General features: G+C 38.1%; 4 protein-coding genes across 4 annotated transcripts; 3 read left to right on the top strand and 1 right to left on the bottom strand.

Annotated features, from left to right (window-relative positions):
- The first annotated feature begins 363 nt into the window (after positions 1-363).
- LOC148210663 (uncharacterized) lies at positions 364-1,470 on the top strand. Its single transcript, XM_088124788.1, has 3 exons — positions 364-1,068; positions 1,149-1,295; positions 1,381-1,470. Exons 1-3 carry the CDS (start codon positions 364-366, stop codon positions 1,468-1,470), a joined length of 942 nt encoding a protein of 313 aa, XP_087980914.1.
- A 1,378-nt stretch (positions 1,471-2,848) lies between these two features.
- Positions 2,849-3,427, top strand: LOC111020782 (uncharacterized). Its single transcript, XM_022297555.2, has one exon. The coding sequence runs from the start codon at positions 2,849-2,851 to the stop codon at positions 3,425-3,427; it is 579 nt and encodes a 192-aa protein (XP_022153247.2).
- A 1,767-nt stretch (positions 3,428-5,194) lies between these two features.
- Positions 5,195-7,113, bottom strand: LOC111022107 (uncharacterized). Its single transcript, XM_022299271.2, has 2 exons — positions 6,633-7,113; positions 5,195-6,213 (listed from the first exon to the last, which is right to left on the bottom strand). The coding sequence occupies exons 1-2, from the start codon at positions 7,111-7,113 to the stop codon at positions 5,195-5,197; spliced, it is 1,500 nt and encodes a 499-aa protein (XP_022154963.2).
- Positions 7,114-10,754: 3,641 nt separating this feature from the next.
- Positions 10,755-15,504, top strand: NPC2 (non-specific phospholipase C2). The gene is made up of 4 exons (XM_022297563.2): positions 10,755-11,354; positions 11,507-12,114; positions 14,625-14,801; positions 14,877-15,504. The coding sequence occupies exons 1-4, from the start codon at positions 10,891-10,893 to the stop codon at positions 15,188-15,190; spliced, it is 1,563 nt and encodes a 520-aa protein (XP_022153255.1). The 5' UTR covers positions 10,755-10,890; the 3' UTR covers positions 15,191-15,504.
- The last annotated feature ends 1,919 nt before the right edge of the window (positions 15,505-17,423 follow it).

Genomic DNA, 17,423 nt, shown 5'->3' with positions numbered 1-17,423 from the left:
CATCTCGGGCCTCGTCTCGGTCCATTTCGAACCGGGATGTGTCCCGAGATGGAACCCAGAAAGTCTTTCTGGATTCCATCTCGGGACACATCTCGGTTCATTTCGAACCGGGATGAGTCCCAAGATGGAATCCAGGAAATCCATCCTTGTGGATGGACTTTCTGGATTCCATCTTGGGACTCATCCCGGTCCATTTCGAACCGGGATGAGACCCGAGATGGATTCCAGAAAGTCCATCCTTCTGGGATTTCCTTTCTGGATTCCATCCCAGGCTTCAACCCGGTCCGTTTCTAAGTTGGAAGAAGCCCGATATGGAATCGACAACATATTTAACCAATTTTGTTTTGTTTTGTTACAGGAGACATGAGTATGACACTTAAGATCAACCGAGACGATTGGTTTCCGGCCTCGCTGTCAAACCTCGCTCACGTAGGGAAAACCTCTTCTCGTCTTAAGGCTAGGTTAACTCCCTCTCAGTTAGACATGTTTAGTCGAACATGTTTTGGTCCGATTTTAGGGATGAACGTCGTATTTAACGGTCCGTTGCTCCATCACCTGTTGCTTAGAGAAGTGGAGGAACCTAGAGAGGACCTCATTAGTTTTAACCTACTCGGGAATAGGGTCTCTTTTGGGAAGCCGGAGTTCGACCTAATAACCGGTCTTAGACACACCATGAATAGGGTAGATGAGGATGTTCGTAACCGAAGACTTAGGATTCTGTATTTTGAAAACAAGGCGAGTGTGAAGTGTTCGGAGTTGGAGAAAATTTTTTTAGAACACACATTCGAAAATGACGGGGACGCTGTGAAGGTTGCTATAGTGTACTTCATAGAGCTTGCCATGATGGGCAAGGAAAGGAAGCAGAAAATGGACACGAGCCTCCTTGGGATTGTGGATCGGTGGGAAGTTTTCTGTAATTATGACTGGAGTTCAATGATCTTTGAAAGAACTCTTTGGAGCTTGAAGAACGCTTTGAAGGACAAGGTCGAGGCGAACAAACAGAAGGTCGCTATGGACTCCAGCCATGTTGAGACGTATAGCTTGTATGGGTTTCCATACGCTTTTCAGGTAAGTGAAATTTAAATGTAATTTATTATGTAGTTATGTACCTGTGAAATACTGTAGGGTCTAACTTGACGTGACTGCAGGTTTGGGCATACGAGACAATATCAACCTTGTCGACTCGAGTAGCATTAAGGCTAAATGACGATGCTATTCCTCGTCTACTTAGATGGTCCTGCACCTATTCGCGTGCTTTTAATGTTTTGGAGCGAGAGGTCTTCGAGAATCCCAAGGTGAGTCCCAAAATGTTCTTATTGTTTTTAGTATTTAATATTAAAATTGACCTAACTATTTGTGTTATACAGTCGAAGGTTGTAGTTCGTTTGGAGGCGACTGATGTCGAACGACAGCACATGGCTCGCGTTATGCATCCATCGGTGGCCCATGTCGGACCTCCTGCACCCATAGAACTTGCTACAGAACCACTGGCTTCTACTTCCACCGCTCAGAAGTCTCCCGTTACTGGTGAGGTTGGGGATCTAGTTGAGCTCGATGATGTAGCAGAAGATATTATTGGTGAGGATGCTTCCCCAGTGGTTGATCATGCAACAGAAGATATTATAGGGAACGATGGAGGACAAGATCAATTGTTGCCACAGAAAGGGACGAAGAAGAAGAAGAAAAAGTCGATGCATAAGTGGAGTTGGGAGCTGCGGAGGCTCGGCGACAGAGTGACGGCCATTGAGACAACTCTGACGAGCATGACGACTGACCTAAAGGACATAAAGAAGTATATGAAGAGGCTAACAAAGGTAAGAGTTATTGTATTATCTGAATTTCTTGTTCACATCCGTATATTATAATTTTTATTACGTAGGTTATGTCGAAGGGCCAGAATAAATCTGAAAGAAGGGGCGGTGGGCCGGATCAGGATGGTTCTTCGGGCGGACGTGATCCGAGTGGGCGTAACGACGAGGATACGGACATGGATGAAGATCCGAAGTTGCGGGCCAGAATAATTGAGGTATTTCTGTAACGATACTAACTGGCTTACGTTAACCTACCTTTATTTACTTAAAGCAAATGTTCGTCCACTTTTAGGATATTACTCTAGGTGGGTGCGCCAATGACAGGGAGGCAAGTAAGGGGCGGATGGTTAACGTACCGACACCGCAACCAGCAGGGACACCGAGAAAGCAAACGGATAGAACAGAAAGTCTACCCCTACCCTTATCACATGGAGGAACTCCACAGCTGGCCGTCGTTAAGGTAACTCCAACGTCGAACCCAAACTCTAACGTCATTAAGTGTTGTATTGAACTTTCTTTATACTTGTTCCAGGTTGAACCTGAATTTATTGAAGGCCCACTTGGCCAGGGTCTTCGGAAGAGGAAATATCCGTGGAAGTTGCGGGCCATATACATGCCCACCGGCCAATGTGGTATCAAAGTTCAATCGTACGACCCTACATGCCCCATCCCACCGCTTCTGGACGAGGGGTTCCAGAAATGGATGGACGACCCATCAACCGACGGCAATTCCCGTTCAACGTCCGTCGGGATAAAATATAAGAGTTGGTTTGGACTGCTCCTGGATCCTCAGTTTCAACTCGACGACGAGGTTAGTGAAGTTTAGAAGCAGCAAAGTTGTTTTTAATTCTAGACTTATACTTTTTATAATGTCACATGCAGTATATCGACTCGCTCATGCTGCTAACGGCGAGGAAGGTTGAGAAGTGTAAACATCTATTGCGTGTGCGATTTGCAATAGGCGACGTACTTCTCTCCGTATGTTCAGCTTACCTTTCCCCCATGTATGTAACGAACGATATGACTTCGATACATGAATGACGTTTGTGGGGGTTTTCTCTTTGCAGAACTTGCTACGACGAACAGACGGACCATATGCAGCCATGAAGCCAGGTGTCCTGCCGTCGAAATGTATGTATGATTGGAGGCAAGAGCGTACCATCTTTCGGTACGTGCTTGGACGACAATCGGACTACGACACCCCATGGAGCGAGGCCGATATCGTGTACACGCCGATGAATATTGGCGGCAACCACTGGGTTATGATCGGGATTGATCTTGTGGAGGGTGATTTAACCGTATGGGACTCACTGCAAGCGATCACCCCATTGGAGGATCTCGAGAAGGCGCTCAAGCCAATGTGCACGATAATCCCGGTGATTCTTCATTGGAGCGGGATGCTCGCACTTCGGCCTATCCTGCACACGGTGCCATGGAGGGTCCGAAGATGTACTGTACCTCAGCAAGCCGGGTTCACAGATTGCGGCATATTTTGTGTTAGATTTTTCGAGTACGATGTAACTGGGTCAAAGATGGACACTTTGATTCAAAGTAACATTTCTTTATTTCGTCGTCAATATGCTGTACAAATGTGGGCTCGCAGACCCTTTTTTTAGTTGTAATTATTCTTTGTATCGATTTTTTTTCCACCGACCTAAATATGACTTATCCTAATTTGTTTTAGCATACTTTTTTTTAGCTGTAGTCACTGATGAACAGTAACATTACATAAAACAAGTTGTAATCATATATGAAAGAACAACAACCTATTGTTAGTGCATATTGTTGGGATTTTCTCTACCTTTAAAAAGATTAGAGACTCGTGCAAGCGCACACGGTCACAAGTAATACTCGGAAGTAATCCAAGGTCGAATCCTCAGGGACTTGTTGCTTTTCAAAATCAAGTAATGCAGTGAAATAGTTCAAATATGCAATTGTGAAATAATGGTGAAATGTTGTTGTTTGGGGTTTTAACTATAAGGCAATTTAATGAAACTCAACCTCCTTGTCTCCTACCTTAGTTTTTATGCAAAACATGGAAAACACACTATGTTGGGAAAATGCACCAGACGCAATTCCTGACTTTTCTTGGGATTTGAGTTCTACTCTTTCACTACCACTTTTGGTTGCTGCAGAGACTAGGGTAACCTACAATCATATTCCTATGTGTGATTACAATCCTAGAGAATATCTACCAACTCATTTGCATTATGGGTCAGAGGGCCTATTCCTAGGACCATATTTTATGCGCTTATTCCTAAGTCACATCCCATATTGGTTTCCTATTATTTTACCTAACTCACCTTTCCCAAGGTCGGGCTTTGGTGTATAAATCAAGTTTCCACTGGCCAAATGAAAAAAAGATGTAAAGAGAAGTTTTTAGAAACCAACCCAAAAAAGTGTCAGGCGCAATCTTGCCAAAATCCCGAGCGTGTTGAAAATCAAATCTTTTGACTAAGGCATTCCACAAGGAGGTTGATAACTAATTTAGAACATAATTAAATGAAAGTAAATGCACGAAAACATAAAGAAAGTATTTTTCATTGAATTTAAATGAATAACGAGCCGTACAAGGAGTTCTAGCTTAACCATCTTCTCTCTCGAGCGTGAGGGGAGTTGAAACTCGCTAAAGAACTTTAAAATAACAGAATGAACAAAGAACGGAAGTAAGAAACTGAATTAAAAGCACTACGAAAGGTAAAAGCGTGAAAAACAAAGAAATGAACAACTAGAACATGAACATAAACCCTAAAAACGTGTTCTACAACTAGAGAGTATCTAGAAGAATATGAAATGAAGCTTGAAAGGGATGATTTGCTGAGGGATGGATGGCCTCCTTTTATAGCACCATAGGTTGGTTGAAACTCCCCTCCATTTTAGGTGGAAAAGGGTTGAGATTCACCTAATCACCTCTCTTGGACTTGGACTCACGGTTTTGAACATGTGAGAAATGTCCTCCTTGCCCTTCATTAATCAAAATGTGCGTTTTGACAAATTGCCCTCCAAAAATGCGCTAGGCGCAATTCTGCAAAAGACAGAATTCTGTTATTTTCTTCCAACTTTGACCGCATTTATCTCATATTTTTCCTAAAGAACCATAGTTTGACTTTTATGCATAAATAATCTATGTATGTTCTACTTTAAGAATATATGGTTCTTTTTGGCAAATAATAATGAGAAATGGGTCAAAAACGTGGTCAAACAGGGCTACCGACACATGTTTCTGCAGTAAAAAGTCAACCCTAACACATATGCATGGATTCTTACTTGCGGTAGAAGCTACCTATTCATATCTACCAAAATACAATGTATTAGTCCTTGTAATAATTTTTTTTTAGGTACATAAATGTCTACATATTACAACGTAATTATCCATAATATTGCTACACAGTATTTAGTGGTTCGCGACAAGTTTTACGATTGTGTCCCGATGTACCACATCGACTGCACTTGCGCGGTGGACGGACCTCGCCTGTGGAAGGAATCCTCACCGTCTGTCGCCGTCCAACCCTAACGACCTTCTTCGGTGGTTGAACATCGATATTCATAAACCCCGGAGAACTCTTCCATGTTGAGGATGAACCCACTGGAAATATTGGTTCTGCATATGCCAACATCCAACTGTTGACTGTGTACGCCTCATCGCATAGTGTGTACGGATTTATGCTACGAGAATTGGCTGCAGCAATAGCATGGGAGCACGGGACTTTAAAATAATCGAACTCCCGACAAGTACACGTCTGCGATTGCAAGTCAACATCCCCATTCAGGTTCCCGTCGCGTACCTCAAAATTAAACTGGTCGATGTTCATCACAATGTGTCTCCGTGCATTATCCGAAGCTTCGGCAATCATTTCCTCTGTGCAGTCAGACAACGTACTCTGACGTGAAGAAGCAAGCGTCCGACGTTCGTAGATCCACCTCTGCAACACACCTCTGATATGATCAAGTAATGCGGTGACTGACAACTTACGTGCATGCCTGAAAAGTGCATTAATGGACTCTGCAATATTAGTGGTCATTTGTGAGTATCTTAGTTTCGTCTGAAAGCAGCGAGCCCATCGTTCCTTTCCTATAGCTTCCAGATATTCCCTAACTCCTGGGTGTGTGCACAGTTGGACCCAGTTCTCATTGAAATATGACTCGCGAAATGCCTTCGCAGCCTTAAAAAATAATGCCTCCAGCGCGGGCGTTGTAAATTTGGCCAGCAAGTTCATCTTTAGATGATGTATACAAAAGCAATGAAATGCAGTAGGAAATATCTCATCAATCGCTTTACAAATGCTGGCATGTCGATCAGAAATGAAGACCAAGTTTTGAACGGTGTCGACAACACTCTTCAATTGAGTCATAAACCATACCCATGATACGATGCTCTCACTCCTCACTATTGCAAATGCAACTGGGTATATTTGGTTATTCACATCAACAGCAGAAGCAGATAGTAATACACCTCTTTACTTCCCTTTAAGGTGTGCCCCGTCAATAACCAAAACTGATAGAATGCAACACATAAAACCTCTAATTGATTGACCCATGGCCATGAAGACATATTTGAAGTACTTGCTATTATCCAACTCCAATTCAAATATAGTACCTGGGTTCATGATTTTCACGGCTTCCCCATAAGCGGGTAGTAGCCTGTACGATGAAGCTGGATCCCCTCTGATAAGTCGGAGTGCTTCTTCGCTCGAACGTCAGGCCTTGTCGTAACTCATATTTACACCGTACTCCTCACGAATATCTTGGATGATGTCTTTCGGCCTGTACGTGCGAGAAACATCAGTAAACTTTGATTGTACTAGATGACCGACCACCAACTCTTCGCCTGACGATGATCCTGTTTCATAAGGGCACCATTGCACTTAGAATGGACTGCGATATATTTCTTTATCTTAAACAGGTTGCAATCTCTAATCTTAGTGGCTCTAAGTCGCCACGTGCAAGTAGGATCGGCGCATCGCAGCAAGTATAGTTCCGGCGTAGAGTTCTTCACTCGAAACTGAAAGTTCTTCCGCAATGCAAGTAAATGCATTTTCATAACTAGTTCCTTCTTCGAGTCGAATACGTCACCCTCCTTAACATCATTTGTCCCAGCCGATTGGACCATGGCTTGCAATCTATCAGCTTCTGACTGACCGGTGAGTCTATTGCTTGCCGTTTCATGGACGACATCTACAGGATATTCAGCCATTGTATTATGAATTGTTACCTCTTCATGCTCATGTTGCACATCAAGTCGATCACTGGCGTGCTCATTTCCATATTCCCTTTCGTCGTCTCCTTCTTCCGTGTCGGTCATTAGACAATATGATTCATCACTATCTTCATCCACATTTTCACTTCCATTCCACAATCCAGACACATCTCAATCATATGCCCTATCATCTCCCAAATTACAAGGAACAACATCTGACCCTAATGGTGTGAGAGATGCTATATCAGGACCAATATGACCAAAGTAGGGAGGTCGGTCAAAAGAAGAGGGGTTCGACGATGAGGACGGAACTGACGGACTTGAAAATGACGGTCTTGGAAATAAGGGTCTTGCAAATGGGGGGGCATAAGCTGAGGGAATAGGAACATTGGACATGTGTTGGCCTAAATAATATGGGAAAGAAGGCATGTACGGTTCATTCTGATGTACCTTCTTTGGCACGGTAGATATGTATAGCGGCAATTCAGAGACATCTTCACCAGTCAAGAAGAAAGTCATTGCAAATAGGGGGGCATAAGCTGAGGGAATAGGAACATTGGACATGTGTTGGCCTAAATAATATGGGAAAGAAGGCATGTACGGTTCATTCTGATGTACCTTCTTTGGCACGGTAGATATGTATAGCGGCAATTCAGAGACATCTTCACCAGTCAAGAAGAAAGTCAGGTCATCGTTGTCAGTTATTTCCATTACACAAACCTTCGCCTTAAAATTATATACACGTCTAATTATGATATCTTCCTGTAATGGATTTATACTACTTAGCCTACATACATGTCCTAGAAATTCAGCATAGGTGATTTTACTATCCACAGTCAATCCTCTTGTACGACCACCCACGTAATCCTTTTCAATATCTTTCCATTCTCTACCGAATGATATAAAAACACGAGGCATCCTGCAAATAGACCAAAACACTATAATTAAATACAAATCAATAAACTTACAAACAAACAAGAAAAATTCAAGATTTATATTGCATGGTCTCGGTCCCTATCCCAATCCCGGTCCCAGTCCCTATCCCGGTCACAATCCCTATCCCTATCCCGGTCCCAATCCCTATCCCAGTCTACCCAATTTTATCCCCATCTCGGTCCCGGTCCGGCCGTATCTGGACATGAAGGACCGGGCTTGAGTTTACCTTCTATCTTCGTCTCAAACCCGGTTCTAAATTCCATCCCGGTACCAATCCCGGTCCAACATAAATTCTAGACTTCATTTATGTTTTCCGTAAAATAACGTTTTTTCTAGAAAAATGATAAAATTTTGTATCATTACAAGTTTGAAGAAGTACAATATTCTAAAATGATGAAATGGACATACCTATATTGTGAAAACAATGGATTCGAGATAACGGATTATGTGTGGACCGATCGATTGGATAATGTGAGCCAACAATCACGTGGAGAAAATCTTGAGTATTGGAAAAAAAAAACGTGACTTGCGTGTGTGTGGTGATTTGGAGTTGAAAAAACAAAGTGAGAATTGTTAAGTTGGTGGTTGGTGAAAAATTTATTATATCATAAATGCATTTATTATGAAATGAGGGCAATTTAGTCAATTTACATGATAAAATAAGGGGAGGGGTCAGAAAACTGAGGTGAAGGGGTCCTGAATAAGTAAAAATTAAAAGGGGGTCAAAAATCCAGAGTGGTTATTGAAAGGGGTCAAAAATCCCAATTACCCGACAATTTTCAACCTGGGACGTTACATTTGAAGTGTAAATTGGTTCTTCATTTATCCCTCAATTTTTACTCATTGAATTCTTATTGGAGGTAGATTTGTTTTTATCGAATAAATATTCTTTCGGATAAAGATATTTTCAGAACTTCCAACATTTTTTTTTAATCGAGAATATATATCGTTCACTATTTTTTATTACACGATTTAAAATTTTTTATTGATAAATTACATTAATGTCTAATCATTTGAATTGCATCATAAATTTATTTGACAAATAAGTATATTTCTACTCAGCAATGATTCTTATGGACAAAACATTAACATATTTCCTTCTCAGCTTTAACAGCTCAATTATAAATAAAAAGATTACAAAAATAAAAAAATAACAGTAATACTACCACTATTCTCTCTGTCAACAACCAAGAAATTATTCAATATGTCTAATACAAGGAAGACATTAACTTTTGAACCATTACGTATTATAAGAAAGAAACTTAAAATACTTTTTAACAATATTAATTTCTGAAATTTGGGTGCTCCTAAATATTGCAATTCTCTTGTCTTTTTAAAAACTCATTTGGGTCCTTATATATTTTCAATTTCTTTTTCACTTTAACTATGTACTTTCAAAAACGTTTATTTTAGTATTTGTATGTTTAAAAAGTGACTATTTTTATTTTTATTTACAAAATTTTGATACAAATTTATAGTTATATTTCAAAAAATTTAGTGAACGAACTATCGTGCTAAAATTTTGATCAAAATAAATGAAATAAAAATGAAAATGAAAAGATCAAAATAATCACTTTTTTAAAGTACAGGGACCAAAACGAATGTTTGAAAAATTTAAAGAGTAAAATGAAATAAAGTCAGAAAGTTTATGGAGCAAAAGAGATTATTTATTTTTGATTTTAGATCAAATCATTGTCCTTTTATTAGTAACAAATGTCTTGTCTACTTTGGATTGGGCCTAATCTCTTTAGTTATACTTAGATTGATATGTAAATAATGATTTTTGTTTTTTTTTCTGGATAACTTTTATATTTCAAAGATATTTTCACAATACATTGAAAATATTAATTATCTTCCATTATCAAGGCCAAACACCCTTCCACTTACAAAAATAAAAATACTTAGGTGTCTATGAGTCATCTCCTATCTCTTATTGACCAATAATGATGCTGATTTATAAGCAGGTGCGGTATAGGTGCCAGACGAATGTCATATATATGCATGCCTTCCCCATTCAACTCGAGGTTTGCATGTGTATAGAAATCTAGCACCTAAACTACTTGAGGTGAGAGCAAATGAATATTGAGAATGTAAAGTAATTGTAAGAGTCTTAGTGAGAATTTGCATGGAGTGTGTCACGATTCCTCATCATTTTTATGAGAGGGAGATGGTTATGTAACATCAAGGACGATGCTCGAAGGTACGATATTTTCTTTGTCAAGTAGTTGTTAAGGACAAAACTTTATGGAAGAATTCATCTGGCTCTCTAAGTATTGAAAGTATGTCTAGAGCTCTGATCCCACCCTTTCGAATTGATAAGGAGAGAGAGAAAGAGAGAGAGAAAGAAGGGTGAGTGAGATGGGATGGAGGGATCACCAACACTTTAATATCCTCCCCTGTCCAATAGAAAGACACTGCAGCGTCCAGGACGATATCTTGGCTCGTGTCATGATCCGCTCGTTCCGAACTCTTCAAACTGTGTTAGGCGTCCTTGGCTTCTTTGACTCGAGATTAGTTTGCGTGGTGATTGGGAACCCAAGCCCATGTCTATGTCTCATTGGATTTACTCAATAACAATTGTCATTTTTTACCGTTATATATATTTCTTATTTTTCAAGGAACTTAAAAAACCTTCAAATTTTTATTAGTGACGAAAGCAAATAAAGATGAGTGATTATCGATGAACGCCAGTATATTGTTCTTAGAAAAGTACAGATATTTCATAGAATTGCGAACCCCACACTACACAGGCGAAATTAAAGAAAGAGTAGCCATGGTTTCAGCATCTGCCCATTTCCGCAGCGGAGAACAGAATCACACTGACACACAACAAATTGGGCCCCACCAACCATCTGTCCCTTCCCTTGTATAAATACCGCATATGCCCCTTCTCCTCCATTTCTTCTTCTAATCCTCTTCCACTCTCTGCAAATCGGAACTCCATCAATGGCTGCCATTGCCAAATCCCCTGCCTTCATCTTCCTCTTCCTCCTATTGGCCTTCCATCTCCACGCCTCCCCTATCAACACCATCGTCGTCCTCGTCATGGAGAATCGCTCCTTCGACCACATGCTCGGCTGGATGAAGCGAATCAATCCCGAGATCAATGGCGTCGATGGCTCCGAATTCAACCTCCAGTCGGCTGCGGATCCCAACTCCAACCGCTTCTTCTTCCAGGACCAGTCTCACTATGTTGATCCCGATCCTGGCCACTCCTTTCAAGCCATTCGGGAGCAGATTTTCGGCTCCGATAATACCTCCGCCAATCCCCCGCCCATGAACGGCTTCGCTCAGCAGGCCTTCTCCATGGACAACACCTCCGCCATGTCCCGGGATGTTATGAACGGATTCCACCCCGATAAGGTCGCTGTGTACAAGACTCTCGTCTCCGAATTTGCGGTTTTCGATAGGTGATTTTGATTTTTTGATCTGTTGAAATTTTCTAGATCCCGATTATTGTGTTCTGAGTTTCGAGGATTTTCGGAATTGTTAAAACGATCAGTCGATTAGGTACTTTTGATTGTAAAGGAAAATCGGAATGCGCGAATTGAATGATTTGCAGGTGGTTCGCGGCGGTGCCGTCATCGACGCAGCCGAATCGGCTCTTCGTTCACTCGGCGACCTCCGGCGGTGCTACCAGCAACATTCCGGCGCTCCTCGCCAAAGGCTATCCGCAGCGAACAATCTTCGAGAATCTGGACGATGCCGGAATGTCGTTCGGAATATACTACCAGAACATTCCGGCGACGCTGTTCTACCGGAATCTACGGAAGCTGAAGTACGTGAACAAGTTCCACCAGTACGATTTGAACTTCAAGCGGGACGCGAGGAAGGGGAAGCTGCCGAGGTACGTGGTGGTGGAGCAGCGGTACCTGGATTTGGCGCTGGAGCCGGCGAACGACGATCATCCGTCGCACGATGTGTATCAGGGACAGATGTTCGTGAAGGAGGTGTACGAGACGCTGAGATCGTCTCCGCAGTGGAACGAGACTCTGTTCGTCATCACCTACGACGAGCACGGCGGATTCTTCGATCACGTGCCGACGCCGGTCACCGGAGTTCCTAGCCCCGACGGCATCGTCGGGCCGGAGCCGTTCCTGTTCCGATTTGATCGGCTTGGGGTCCGAGTCCCGACAATAATGGTCTCGCCTTGGATAGAGAAGGGCACTGGTACGTATCTTTTCTCTCCTTAATCCTTGTACTTTTTTGTTACTTATATCATATATATTTTTTAAATTGATATTATAGCTTTTAATTGTTTTTTATACCATAGATATAAGATTGAAGGATTATGATCTTTAAAAATAGGAGCTTTGTGTTAGATTTATAAATGGACTAAAATAAAAAGATTTGAACTTCCATCTCGAAGGAAGATGGAACTATATGTCTTTATCCTCGAACTAAATAAAATTTAATTCACGAATAAATAAATGATGCATAATCATATATTTTGCTGATTTGTTAATTTTTAGGAAATGTTTATATAGGACTTGCGTTTTAAGTCACCTCTTAGTAGATTAGGGGTGAGTTTCAAAATAGTTTGGAGTATTGTTTAAAAAACAGTCAATAAAAATTTAAGCACAAACAAAATAAATATGAAAGTTATTAGAGTAGAATTCGGCCTCAGTTGAAATATAATTGTGAAAATATGACAAAATAAATATGTATTTTTAAATATAGTAGAAAGTTTACCATTTTAAAAAATAGGATAATTCAAGTTAAAATTAAACTCAAATATTAGTAGAACACACCAAAAAGAATTTATCTTAATATTATTGTTGTAAAAGTTCTAATTCACACAATTATAAGAGAGAATAACCCCATTTCTTCTAAAAATAAAGCCATCCACAATATATAGTAAAGAAAACGAAATAATATTTAATCGATAATTAATAAACCAAAACACTAAAAATGTAAGTTTAAGCAGAATTTAATGTGCAAGTATCCTAAAAATTAATGAAAAAAAAAGTACATGTGTTTTAATTTTATCCAAAAAAAAGTAGGAAGGAAAATGCAGCACAGCTCAGTTTTGGCTTTTTGTGGTCATTTGGGCACCGAGCAGAGATAATTAAAAAGGGGTTGAGATGTTGACATTCTTTTTTTATCGTCACATTTTCAGGTTTTCCCACCGCTTTTCTGAAACCAATACCAAACTTCATTAATAAAGCAAAGAAAAGCAAAGCAGATCAGAGATTTTATTTTATTTTTATTAAAAACCCCACTTGTTTTCTTTTCCCACACCATTTTTGTTGCCTTTCCGTGTCCAAAACAGTAGTTAAGCAGCAATGGAGTCTCTCCTTGTCCAACCAAATGCTTTTGGGACTGAATTCATTTACGTTTGGTGAGCTGTTTTCTTTTATGTTGGAGGACTATAGAGTAAGAACAAAGATGGAAATCCCATTAAAATTTCCAAATATAAAAGAAATCTAATCTTATTCGGATCTGTTTTGTAACTTTTGTTTGGTCAGTAAACTTTGTATGCATAGTTTACCCATTTCTTTTTCTTGGGATAAATTACTAATTTGATTAGTTTGATTTTGGTTTAGCTTCAATTTTGTACTTGTCTTTTGAAAGTTTTAATTGGATCTTTATGAAGTTTTAATTGGATCTTTATGGTTTGGTCAAACTTCATGAATCATCTCTACTGATCTCTACTCGGATGAGTCGTTATCATGTCATGGATTGATATTTTCTATTTAGTTGACTAGGTTAGCTAATCGTGTATTTAAATTTTAAGTGTAGGACTAGACAAAAAGGAAAAAGAAGAAGAAAGGGAAAAGGAGTGGATTTTTTTAGAGGTGAAAAATAGTTTAGAGATGATTTGTGAAGTTTACCTAAGCCTCATAGGCCAAATTGAAACATTTAGAATCATGTAAACCAAAATTGAGACTAACTCAAGACTATTGAAACCATAAATTTAAAATTTTCAAATATCATAGGGATTAAGTTGAAATTCTCATAGACAAAATTGAAACTTTAAAATTTATAAGGACTAAATTGAGACTAAGTCCAAACCGATGGGATGAAATCGATAATTTAACAGTTTTGTATTTTCATTGTTTTCTTGACTAATCATTAAAAAGAATTTACATCTATTTCAGAAATTCAAATGTTTAGGCTAGATCAATAAATGAACAAAAAATGTGTTTTATGTCATGTGTGTTTTCGTTAAATTTTTACAAATAATAATAACCACTAAGTGGTTTTTTATACTAAGGTCATGCATTAAAATACTTAAATAGGATGTTATGATAATGTTATAGAGACAAAAGCGGAATAAAATTAGAAGTATGAGATCCCAAAATAGACTTTATACCAATAAATTATGAATTATATACTTATAAAGCTTTAAATCTACAAATTCTAGGTCTATATTTCAAAAAAAAAAAAAAAAAAATTAACCTTTCCGGCAGGTGTTTGATAAACTACATTTTTTGCTCTCTCTGTTAGAACTCATTTAGTTTTAGTTCTAAGGGAAATTTTATGGTAGTATAGTAGTATGGAAAATGCTTAAAAATTTGTACTTATTCAACTAATTACAAATTAGGAGAACTAATTAATAATCTCTCTCTCTCTTCCATAAAATTTGGAATGAGTGTATAAATTCCAGCATCGAATACCTTAATTTCAATTAATCAGAGAGGTTATTTAATGACTTGTGTTGTGTGATGGTGATGCAGTTGTTCATGGCCCTAAAGGACCATTTCCAACATCAGAGTATGAACACTCCTCCATTCCAGCCACTGTCAAGAAGCTCTTCAACCTCCCATCTCCCTTCCTCACCAAGAGGGACGAGTGGGCCGGATCCTTCGAATCCATCGTCCAAACCCGCACCGAACCGAGAACCGACTGTCCCGGTGAGCATTCCATTACTACAAACCATACATACTTTATCCTTTCAACTTATGAAGCTACTTAATTATGTTTGCTAGAACTGCTCCCAACGCCGGTGAAGATCAGGAACAGCCCGGCGAACGAGAACGCAAAGCTGACCGAGTTTCAGCAGGAGCTGATGCAGCTGGCTGCAGTGATGAATGGAGATAGTACCCTGACTAGCTACCCTGAAGCCATTGGAAAGGAAATGAGTGTGAAGGAAGGTAGGGAGTATATGAAGGAGGCCGTGAGGAGATTCTTTGAGGCAGGGCGGTTGGCTAAGAGAATGGGAGTGAGTGAAGACCAAATTGTCCAAATGAGACCATCTCTTTCTTCAAGATCATCAAAACCTCCCATCAAACACCACCCATAAAAGATATTATGACACACACACAGAATTTAGATTGCATCTTCAGTTGCATATGAAAATAAAAAGGAGAAGAAGAAAACGATCGAAGACGTGCAAAGTCGATCATGTGACGTTTTACGGGGTGTTTGGCTCATGGTATAGATTTGTGTAGACTAGAATAATTTAGAAGTCGAGTTTATGTTTGGTCTGTTGTTTAATACAAAGAAAAAGAAAATACGGAGTTGGATAATTTCAAGTGTTAGATATATAAGTGAGGTTGTCTAACTACATATTACCTTTTACAAATTAGGTTAATAAATTACACATTTTTATGCTAATTGATATATGGAGAATTTTAACCAATCTCTAGACCCAGTAGTTACCGGAATCATATATTTTGCATATATATAATTATTCTACTCGCTCCATGAAAATGATCACCCCACTTAATCTAAATTTAAATGTGATTGAAATCAAAATTTAAAATATGGGTGGAAATATAGAGGTCTAAATTATATGAAAATCTCCATGAAAATATGAATAGAGTAATCAGTATTTCTGAAAAAAAATCATAAAAATATTTAAATTAACGAATAGGTATTTCATCATTTTTAAATAAAGAAAAAAAATCTTATTACTAATATTATATCCATATTAATGATATTTTGTTGATATTTTTTATATTTATCAACTTTTCTGTGATACTATATGGAAATGTGATTAACCTTTATGTCAATATCGAACCCATGGATGTTTCCAGGGGATAGCTTGGATGGCTTGAAGCTTATGAAACATCCAAGCAATGTGTATAAAATTTACACACCCAATTTACTAGTATACCCTTTTGTATCTATACTTCTAAAATTATTTTAGAAGAGGTTACAATTTAAATCCGTTAAATTTTCCATAATTGAAAAAATTTGAAAACCCCTCCTTCTCCGATTTTTCCTTCCTTTCTTGTTCGAAGACTGCTCCGTTCAGATATATTGAGTTTGAATTCATCGCTTTGTCATCAGTATATATGGGGATATATCTTATAGTGTATACATTTAGTTCCATAATATTTATAGAAATACAAATCATTGACATTGATATCTAATTATTCTCTATAAAGTTTGAATAATATATAGTTTGTAAGTTATAAAACAATATTAAAAGGTATATAAATTATATTAACCGTATCCATAATAATATTTGAATTCAAAAGTCTTCACGGTATATACGTTATATCATAAAAATATACAAATGAATACTTAATTGTTAATATTCTATAATAATATGTGATATGTAAATTAGATCTTACTTAAAAGACGTATATACATAATGTTAATTACATCGTGTGAATAATAGTAGATTTCAAAAGTACAAGTAGAATATATGTTATAACCGTATATTGTATATATGGGAATATATGAGAATATATCGTATATGAGAATATATTGACTGAAGCAGCATATATTGTAAATATTAGAATATATTGTATATGTGGTATATATCTTATACATAATTCTAGCTATTTTATTTACCTATCAGACCATCATGGATTTGTGAAAGGAAACCCCTAAAGTTGATAGTGTGGTTGGCTCCAATGTAATTTAATCAAACAATTTCAAACTGGAGTGGTCAATTGTGTGGGAACTTCACACAGAAAAAATCATATGAAAAAATATTGTTGGATCAAAATTGGATATTTTTTTAATTAATAATAATGGTAAATTATAGGAAAAAAATCTTTTTTGAAGGAGTGAATTAAGGGATTAGTGTTGAAAATTTATATGGGGTCCACAATAATTAAAGGAATATGATTACAATTATAGAATTAAATATTTTAAATTTCAAAATAATAAAAAACTATAATAAAAGTGTATATAATAAATAAGGGTAAAATCAGTATTTAAATAAATCCTACGTGGAGAAATCTAAAACTGTAAAATTGGAAAACTTTAGACATTTATGTAAATAAGTTTCTAAAACAGACCTTTTGAAGATATTATGTCAAAACAAAATGTGTCAAAACAAAATGTTGTTTTGTTGATTAAAACCATATCCCATGTAGGCTTTTTATTAAATTTTGAATTGGGCCTTTTAGTTGCATAAGCCCATGTGTAGTTGGTTTATTTTAGGTGTGCTCCAGCCCATAGGGTTTTGAGCTTTTCCCTCTCCCTCATTTTTAGGTATTGAAGCAGCAAACTCTTTTTCGTTGGGGAGCAGTAGCCGAACGTGAGGAAAAAATACAGAAGAGTTCGTTTCTTTGACG

The sequence above is a fragment of the Momordica charantia genome, assembly GCF_013281855.1.
Source record: "Momordica charantia cultivar OHB3-1 chromosome 6 unlocalized genomic scaffold, Mcharantia_2.0 BLBB01000006.1, whole genome shotgun sequence".
Classification (NCBI taxonomy): domain Eukaryota; kingdom Viridiplantae; phylum Streptophyta; class Magnoliopsida; order Cucurbitales; family Cucurbitaceae; genus Momordica; species Momordica charantia.
Note: the sequence above shows the minus strand (reverse complement) of the source record. Positions and strands in the feature narration are given on the sequence as shown.

Coding starts and splice junctions, on each gene's coding strand:
- LOC111022107 (XM_022299271.2), bottom strand. CDS start 7,113: ATGACCGACACGGAAGAAGGAGACGACGAAAGGGAATATGGAAATGAG. Junction 6,214..6,632: donor GGATCATCGTCAGGCGAAGA/GTTGGTGGTCGG, acceptor AAATATACCCAG/TTGCATTTGCAATAGTGAGG.
- LOC111020782 (XM_022297555.2), top strand. CDS start 2,849: ATGACGTTTGTGGGGGTTTTCTCTTTGCAGAACTTGCTACGACGAACA.
- NPC2 (XM_022297563.2), top strand. CDS start 10,891: ATGGCTGCCATTGCCAAATCCCCTGCCTTCATCTTCCTCTTCCTCCTA. Junction 11,355..11,506: donor GAATTTGCGGTTTTCGATAG/GTGATTTTGATT, acceptor AATGATTTGCAG/GTGGTTCGCGGCGGTGCCGT. Junction 12,115..14,624: donor TTGGATAGAGAAGGGCACTG/GTACGTATCTTT, acceptor ATGGTGATGCAG/TTGTTCATGGCCCTAAAGGA.
- LOC148210663 (XM_088124788.1), top strand. CDS start 364: ATGAGTATGACACTTAAGATCAACCGAGACGATTGGTTTCCGGCCTCG. Junction 1,069..1,148: donor GGTTTCCATACGCTTTTCAG/GTAAGTGAAATT, acceptor ACGTGACTGCAG/GTTTGGGCATACGAGACAAT. Junction 1,296..1,380: donor AGGTCTTCGAGAATCCCAAG/GTGAGTCCCAAA, acceptor CGAAGGTTGTAG/TTCGTTTGGAGGCGACTGAT.